At 44.8% G+C, this 9,564-nt stretch overlaps 1 protein-coding gene across 1 annotated transcript; it reads right to left on the reverse strand.

Moving 5' to 3' along the window:
• Positions 1-676: 676 nt before the first annotated feature.
• LOC131224294 (uncharacterized) lies at positions 677-1,105 on the reverse strand. Its single transcript, XM_058219818.1, has one exon. It carries the CDS (start codon positions 1,103-1,105, stop codon positions 677-679), a length of 429 nt encoding a protein of 142 aa, XP_058075801.1.
• Positions 1,106-9,564: the final 8,459 nt, after the last annotated feature.

The raw sequence follows: 9,564 nt of genomic DNA on the forward strand, positions 1-9,564 counted from the left end.
TTGTTGTTGTCGAACTGCCTCCCGTTGTCAGACATAATGGTGTGTGGAATGATGAACCGACAAATAATATTCTTTCAGACAAAGTCCACTACTTTCTGTTCAGTGATCCTTACAACAGGCTCGGCCTTGGCCTACTTGGTGAAATAATCCACCTTCACAATCGCATATTTGGTTTGTCCCTTACCCTGGGACAGAAGTCCAATGATATCAATCCCCACTGAGCGAATGGCCATGGCCCGCTCATGAGGGTTAGCTCTTCTACTAGCTATCTGGGGATGACAGTGAATCTCTGGCACTTGTCACATTTTCGAACGAAGTCTCTCGAGTCTTCTTGGATCGTCGGCCAAAAATATCCTTGGTGGACGATCTTCTGCGCCAAGGCTTGGCTGCCAGAGTGATTCCCACAAATTCCTTCATGTATTTCTCGGATCACATACTCTGCCTCGTTGGGTTGTAGACATCTCAGATACGGCTGAGAGAACCCTTTCTTGTATTGAGTATCCCCTATGAGTGTGTATCACGCCACTCTGATCCTCATGCACCGAGCCTCCAATTTGTCTTTAAGAACCTTATCATCCATGAGGTACCCGACTATGGGATCCATCTAACTCGTCGTTGTCTATACATGGTGAACGGTTCCCTGGTCAGCTTGATCGATGCTCGGCTTATCAAGGAATTAAACTAGGACGATCCTCAGGATGCTCCCTTCAACTCCTGAGGCTAGTTTCGCAAGGGCGTCGGCCCAGGAATTCTCAGCTCTTGGTATATGACTAATGTTACACTCTTGGAATTTACTCATGAGCTTTCGTGTCTCGCCCAAGTAGGCTATCATTCTGGCTTCCTTGACGTCATGTTCTGCTGATACTTGGTTTACGATGAGTTGAGAATCATAAAGGACATTAAGGAATTGGACCCCTAAGACAGCTGCTAACCTGAGCCCATCTAGCAAGGCCTCATACTTTGCTTTGTTATTCGAGGCTCGAAAGCTGACCCTTATGGCGTATTGAATGGTTATTGCATCAAGCACGACTAAAACAATTCCCGCTCCTCGTTTTGAATTCGACAACCCATCCACGAACGGGGTCCACTTGTCCACCTTTCTCATCTCCTCATCGGTATCTTAGGAGGATGGAGAAACTTGGAAGATGGTGAAATTTGCTATTGAACATGTGGGTGGATCTGGATCAGATCCCCCAGGTTCATCATTTCGAGTGGTGAACTCCTCTATGAAGTCGGCCACTGTTTGGCCCTTGATGGAAGTCCTCGACCGATATTCAATGTCAAATTCACCGAGCTCAACAGCCCACTTGGTCAGATGTCTGGATACTTCAGGCTTCTGGAGCACCTACCGAAGTGGTGAATTAGTGATTACGATGATGGAGTGTGTCCGAAAGTATGGGCTTAGCCATCGTGTAGATACGACTAGAGCCAGGGCAAGCTTCTCCATGCCTGGATAACTTGTCTTTGCTAGGACCAGTGCCTTGCTAGTATAGTAAACGGGTTGTTGTTTCCCTCCGGACTCTCTGATGAGGGCCGAGCTAACGGCCAAGGTTGAAACCGCTAATTATAGAAATAGGGGCTCCCCTTTCTCTGGCTTGGACAATAATGGGGGCAACCCTAGATATTGCTTCAGCTATTAGAAAGCCTTCTCAGAATCTAGGGTCCACTCTGCCTTCTTATTACCCTTCAGCTGCTAGAAGAAGGGAAGGCACTTGTTTGTGGCTCTAAAGATGAACTGGCTGAGTGCAGCGACTCTTCCAGTGAAGCAATGGATCTGCTTCGTCATCCAAGGTGAGCTCATGTCCAGGAGGGCCTTGATGTTGTCTGGGTTTTCCTCGATGCCTCTCTGGCTGACCAGGAAGCTAAGGAATTTACCTGAACCCACACTAAACGCACATTTGGTCGGGTTCAACCTCATCTAATACTTCCATAAGATAGAAAAAGTCTCCCCAAGGTCCGATATATGGTCGGCTACCCTGATACTCTTTACAAGCACATCGTCGACGTAGACCTCCATGGTTCAGCCGATTTGTCGAGCAAACATCTTGTTCACTAACCTCTAGTATGTGGCACCCGCGGTCTTTAGGCCGAAGGGCATGGCTCGATAACTATAAAGCCCCTTGTCCGTGACAATTGTCGTCTTTTGCTTGTCTGGAGAATGCATCGCTATCTGATTGTAACAAGAGTACGCATCCAGGAAATGAGGAGCTCGTGTCCTACTGTACTGTCGACTAGTTGGTTGATCCTGGGGAGGGGAAAGCTATCTTTGGGACAAGCTTTATTCAGGTCCGAGTAGTCCACGCAAACCCGCCACTTCCTGTTAGCCTTCTTCATGAGCACAACATTCACAATCTAGTCCGGGTAATGAACCTCCTCAATAAAACCTGTGTTGAGGAGTTTAGCAACCTCCTCAGAAATTGCAGCGTACCTCTCAAGTTCGACGGCCCTTCTCTTATATTTGACTGGCTTATCCTCCGGGTCCACGTTAAGCCTGTGGACTATTACCTCAGGAGCGATACCTAACATGTCATGATGGGACCATGCGAAGACATCCTTGTGCTACTGTAGAAACTCCAGCATCTGTGCTCGCTGATCAGCTGCTAACGATGATCCTAGCTGAACCGTTTTAGTCGGATCGGTATCGTCAAGCGGGATAATTACGAGGTCCTCTATGGGAGAACCCCCCTTCGAGGTGTCTTCTCTAAGGTCGAGCATGTTGATTATAAGGGCTTGTTTCAGCGAGCCCTTCCTAATCGCTATAGAGTAACATCATCGAGCCTCCCACTGATCTCCTCGGAGGTAGCCGATTCCTCCCACCGCAAGGAACTTCATCATCAAGTGATATGTGGACACCAATCCAATCATGGAGTTGAGGGATGACCGCCCAAGGATGACATTGTATGACGATGGTGTGTTCAGTACCAAGAAGTCAACTAACAAGGTGACTTGGTTTTGCCCTTCTCCTACTGTGACTGGGAGAGAGATCACTCCTTCTGAGATTACCTTATCACCTACAAAGCCATGCAGCAGAGTTTGAATAGGTCAGAGGCATGACCTATCGATGCCCATCTTCTCGAATGCCTCAGAATATAGGATGTCAGCCGAGCTCCTTGTATCGACCAGAATGCGATACACCTTTTAATTAGCTATGGTCATCGCAACCACTAGGGTATCATCATGGGGGTATTGAATCTCTCGTGCGTTATCCCCTATGAACATCAGGCTACATGGACTTATACGAGGTTCCTTACCAGGCTTGTCAGCAAGGTGGATGTAATGTTCAGGGTTAGTACTTCGAACGTGAGCTTTTCAGGCTTGGTTCAAATCCCCGCCTCCTGATGGTCCCCCACATATTGTCCGGATCTCAAAGGCGTCATCCGTTGCTCTGCTCAGTGGCTCATCCTTCCGAGGCTATTTCTCTTCCTACAAGTACTGACATAGATGCTCTTTGTGAATAAGAGTTTTGATCTCTTCTTTCAAGTCGACACAGTCGCTGGTGTTGTGCCCATGGTCGCCATGAAAGCGACAGTATTTGCACTTGTCTCGCTGAGCTGCTTCTATTTTCATGCAACTCGGCCACATTAACAGCTTCTCGTCTTGGATATCCAAGAGGTTCTGCTCTGGAGAGGTATTGAGGGGGATTATACGAGCTGAATTTGCTCTCAGGCCATCTACTCGGCCTCTGATCACAGGAGGTACTCTCATCCGGCCTCCTCTTATTTGCTTGTTGTAGGGCTTCATCTTTTCGTTTCTTGTCTTTGGATGAATATTCCGAGCCTTGGGTACTCTTTTATGAGCTAAAGAATTCTTTGGCGTTTGAGTACTTCTAAGCCCGACTTATGAGTTCTCCACGCGTGGTCGGTGGATTCTTCCCTATCGAGAAGAGGAATCGTCCGTCCCGAAGCCCGGATATCATCTCGGTCAGCATAGTTTTATCGGAGTAGTCATCGACTTGCAATGCTTCCTTATTGAATCATTAGATATTGTAACGTCTCGGGAAAAAACCATATAAAGACCTGAGTACCACCTCAGGCAAAAATCCCTAAGGATTGTATTCTGTAGAAATTAGACGGAGATTAATTAAGTACTAAACCAAATTACTTAGTGGATTTAGCTTGAACCACCATTAACACAAATGGCAAGACCCAAAACCATTAATATCACTGACTCAACACTATATAAAAACCTAGGAGAAACCCCAAAAGCCTGTCACTCTCGGGAGCACATTAAAACTCCGTATCGGACCTGGACCACACGTCGAAAGTCCAATGACCGCGAAACTATAGGGTTACATCTGCCTTACTGGGCTTGACAACCTTCACGAGAATCGAGCCCAGATGGTGTCCAGAAATGTTCAATTTGAATACTAAGTGAAGTGTGTGAGAAATGAGAATATCCATAGAAAAGGTATTAAAACTTAAGTGAATTGGGCCATCCGCTCATGGGAAAAATTGAGTATTTCGGACCTCAGTTTCTGACTGAACTTCACCCATGGATCAGGGAAATTTTCCTACACATATCTGTATACTTGTGGCCCTGATCGAATGACTACAACCGTTGATCTGACACAGATCCTTCACAGTCGATCCGCTTATCCAATAGCACCGAAAACACATCCTGGCATAGATCCATTGTCATGGGACTTACCCTATGCCATAAGTGAGTAATGGACCTCCAAATGAGCCCCGTTTGCCCAAAACAGATGCCCTTTGGATACAAACTATGTATACCATGGCACTGGGGCCATTTGCATCAGTTTTGGGCCTATATAAATCCCTTAAACCACCCCATTCCCATTCCATACGAATTTCTCTAACCCTAGGAGAGAGAAGAGAGAAAAGAAGAGAAAAGAGTAAGGATAGAAGTGAGAGTTCAGGAGATCATTGCTGGGATTCCTTCCCATAACTCCACGCACTGAATCGCCTTCCTGTTACGCTACACGATCCATCTCAGCTACGATTTAGGAAAGAAATCCTAACCCTAATCTTGATTTAGGGATCCAAATAGAGTAATCGATAAAATAACTAACCTATTTCATTGCTTAGGTGCTCGACATTCTGTTTTCGGGAACGTAGGATTCGAACCGAGTCCGAATCGAGTATTCCAACGAAAGGTGTGGACTATAAATGTTTAGGTTATGGTTTTCAATGCTTTCAATGTCAGCAATGATTTATGTCTGACTTGATTGCTTCCATATGATCTTAGTTATCATGTTTTTGATACAATATACATGTGTGAACTATGTTGAACAAAATATGTATCTCATTTGTTTGTTGAAATGTCTAAATGAACATGAAAATATGATTTGTGTTTGTCATGTCTGCTGATCTAGGATATATCGTTATTATATGTATGCTGACCTCTTTGTATAAGGATTTGTTAAAACACATGGTGTAACTAACCAAGTCTGTGTATTTGGTGAAGTGTAACCTAAGTGTTTGATAAAATGTCTGAATGAGAAAATGTTGATGATTTGTATTTATTAAGGGTATTAAGATAGGATTCTCAATTACCTTAATCATATGTATAGTTTCTTTCATGAAATCATACTTACTGCTACGCAATTTATAGATAAAATGCAAGTGCTTAGTGACATGTTCAATGTGTTTGAGGAAATGTTCAAATGAGAGTTTTATTTGGATTATTTGTTAAATGTTGATATGATTATCACATGTGTCTATCTATTGCATCTGAGTGAGATTGGGCTACAACGTGGCCCAGGCGATCGGTAACAATCCTTATACAAGTGGCTGAATTAGTCTTACCACATTGAGTAACTCGACGAATCCGTGTTGCACGACGATTGTCGACAATAGTTAGGCCACAAGGAATGCTTATGCACTCCATGTCGATTAAGTCAATGTGTACTCGTACCAATCGAACTTACCAAGTAAACCGATTGGCCTGTTGTGTGTTTACTATGTATGGACACCACTGTTTGAATCTAAGGTACCACTTACCAATATAAAGACCCGTTTCAACCATGGTACTACGATCCGCTAAGACTCATGAGCCAGGCATGGTGATATGGGACACCGTGATCGAGTTATCGGCCTACACTGGTGTGACAAACCTCCCTGTAGTGACCAGAGTGAGCAACCTAAACTCGTGAGTCGGGCATGGTGGGATGGGACACCGTGTTCGAGCTGTCGGTCTATGCTGAGGTGATGATCCTCCCCGTAGTGACCATGAGTATAAACTTTAAATTTGCCTATCCACTGCTTTTTATTAGGAGTGATGCCCTACAACTTGCTTATCGTATGTGGTTAACTAGGATTGACGACCCTAAATGGATCTTCGTTTGGGTTAATGATATAATGGGAGGTACCTTAGCTTCCCGAACCTCTTGTATAAATAAACTTAATTAAGTACTCGGCTAACACGACCATACACCGCATTACATGTGCTTTGGCGAGGAAATTACACTTTCGGGAGGTTGTCATGCGCGAACTTGGTTGTTGGAGTCACTTGTGAGGGAGCTTCGTGCGAGGGCATGCATCATTATTGCATATCATCCCTGCATTAACAAGAGTATTTAGGATATGATTGTTGTACTGCTTTACCATTACTGCTTAATTGACTTGATAACATGTTAAGCTTTGCCTTGTAGTACCACTGAGTTGATCACTCACTCCCACCCTGGGACGGTGTTTTAAAACACCAACCAGACTTTTTTATGGATGCAGGTGATGATGGAGCTTATGCGGCTGACTTAGACTTCATAGATGAGGAGGAAATTCTCCCATATTCAGCTATCGGGCGGGTCTATGTAGACCTTGTGCTGATTCGTCGGGATTATAGGGACACATGGATTGGTTGGACACCTACATTTTGACATTTTGTATATTTGGAAACAAACCTTGTATATATTAAACCCTGTTACATCATCATACTCTGGAGGCTATGAATCGCTTACTTATTTCAATACACATATTTTAGTCTTCCGCTTAATTTAATTATGTCTGAAGTATAATATGCTATTTTAGTATAATTCCACTCATGTTTAATACATTAATATGGACAACATTTAAACATCATTATCCATGTTGCATAAGTGATGTGTTGGATCTCAGGAATTGAGCTTTGCTCGACCCTCAAAATCCGGGGCGTTACAAGTTGGTATCAGAGCATGATTTGGAATAAACTGGACCTGGGTTATAAGTAACACGATGCACACTAAACGCACTCTAACTTAGGAAGGGGGCGATGAAATGTAAAAATGATCGTAGGATCCCAAAGTTTCACCGGTAGTCAAAATTGACTATTGTAGCATAGCCCGTACGCGTCCGAAATCATGTGAATTGATCTCAGTCCTTTTTAGGCCATCAATCGATGGGTTTGAACTATATGTCGATAAATCTTGAACTTGAAACAAGCCAAAAGGCGTGAATACGCACCTCTTAGATCAAGAAAATGCATTATACGAGCAAAAGGGGCCCAAATCACAAAATCTATAGGGGCCAAGGGGGTCCCCCGCACATGTACACCACCCCGGGAGGGGGTGGCCACCGCTAGATACCCTAGGGGGGCAAGGAGGCAACCCCCAGCTCCACAACGGGCCGTGGTGGCCCCGCGGCAATGGCGGCGTGCCGCCCACCACCCACTCATGTAAGGCCCATCCACGTGTGGGACCACCCTCTAAGACCCCTTTCCTCTCCCCTTTTGTACATTTCACCCAAACTTCACCCCTCCAACACCCCCAAACCTTCCAAAAACCCATTTCTCTTTCAAATCCCCTCTCTCATTCACTCCAAACTTTGAAATCTTCTATCTTCTTCATCCTTACACCACTATTCCTCGTAAACCACCTCTTACAACTCTCCATCCCCCTTATTTCCCCACATTTGAGCACAAAACGCACAATTTTGTGCCTCATAACTCTCAAACTTCCCAAATCCACTTCACTCTCAAGCTTTTCCACTTCCATAGCTCTCTTTGAGCCTATCACTACCATTTTTTCCATTGAACGGCCCCGGATGAGGCCGGACTGACCCGTCCAACCTGCTCGAGGAAGAAGGCGAGCGCCGAGCCTAGCACAAGTGCCAAGAGAGAGCGAAGAATGAAACGGGGCCTCGATCCTCAAATCACGTTCGAAAGATCTCTACCAGCGGGCACCAGACTTGGTAAGTTTCGTGATGACAAAGTTATTTGAAGCTCATGTTGATGAGAGACTATTTAGATTGTAGCCGGTTATTGACCACCTGTTGGAGACCGGGTGGGGTCTCATGTTTGAAGGGAAGGCTCATATGAGTGAAGGCACTGTGCGAGCCTTCTATGCCAACATACGGAACCCACTATTGGAGCCTCTTCAGTTTACTATTCCTTTGGGGAGGCAATAAGCCATAGTCAATGTGGATGTCATAACCCGTATTATGGGAATTGAGCATGGTGTGGTACATACAAGTGAAACTCGTCTCACTAGTAGACGAGAGAGAGATCGCCGCACACATTTTCTTTATAGCCGACTGGCTCATTGGAGGCAAGACAATAACCTCGCATCGACTAAGATGATGGCAGACTTCTACCTACTCCACCACATATGCACATACAACGTATATCCTAGGTGGAGTAACCGTACAGAATGCACTCACCTTATGGTGGACTTCTTGTATAGACCTAGACAGGGAGACAAGCTATGCCAGCCTACCTTCGCCCTGTCTCAGATAATCAGGACCGCACGCTCTACTCGGGGAGATGCCTCACTCCCATTCGGCTGAATTATCTGTAAGATTGCTCATAACTTTGGTTTCAGACTAAACATGGATAATCTTGTGCCCATCCACTTTATCAGTGAGACTACACTCAATAATATGGGGATTGGCCCTAGGCAACGCCAAGAACGTCTCGATGAGTATGGGGATGAAATAGAAGAAGAAAGTGAAGAGGACAATGGAAGTGAAGATGAGGAAGGAAATGAAGAGGAAGAAGGCAGTGAGGAAGAAGACAGTGAGGAAGGAAGCAGTGGGGATGAAGAAGGAAGTGAGGAGGAAGAGTAGGAAGAGGTAGAGGAGGCCCACGACTTAGATGGGGGCCCTCCTGCTACACACGAAGACCGCCATGATCAGCCACCATAGAAGCCCATATGGCCAGGATTGAAGAGAACCAAGCCGCCTTGAAAGAGGAGTTCAAAGAGAATCGGGCTTACTTAAAACAGAAATTCAAGAGAATGTCTCCCACCTTGAAGACTCTCCTGTGCTGTATGCAGGATAAGGGTGCACCTCCACCCTCGCCAGAGTCAGAGGACTAGTCATGTGTTACAGTGTCTTATGGTTTTCTTTGTTTCTTATTTTCTTTGTAATAGCCTTGGACAACTTAGTTAGATGCTAGTATAGTTAGTGTTAAAGCTTTTGCTAAATTAGCTCACATGCATCTTTTGTCATAATTCATGTAATACTACATCTCATGTATTGTGACAAGTTTTGGCTAAATGAAATGCATGTATTTTCTTTTGATTTGGAATGTGTATAATGTTTAGAAAAGTGGGTAATATTATCCTAATCTCACACATGTTGCACCCTATGTTGTATATAGGGAATGCCTCCTAAAAACACTTGGAACATAGCA

The sequence above is a fragment of the Magnolia sinica genome, chromosome 13 (assembly GCF_029962835.1).
Source record: "Magnolia sinica isolate HGM2019 chromosome 13, MsV1, whole genome shotgun sequence".
Taxonomy (NCBI): domain Eukaryota; kingdom Viridiplantae; phylum Streptophyta; class Magnoliopsida; order Magnoliales; family Magnoliaceae; genus Magnolia; species Magnolia sinica.

Excerpts from the sequence above, each read along its gene's own strand:
- LOC131224294 (XM_058219818.1), bottom strand. The coding sequence starts at position 1,105 with ATGAGAAAGGTGGACAAGTGGACCCCGTTCGTGGATGGGTTGTCGAAT.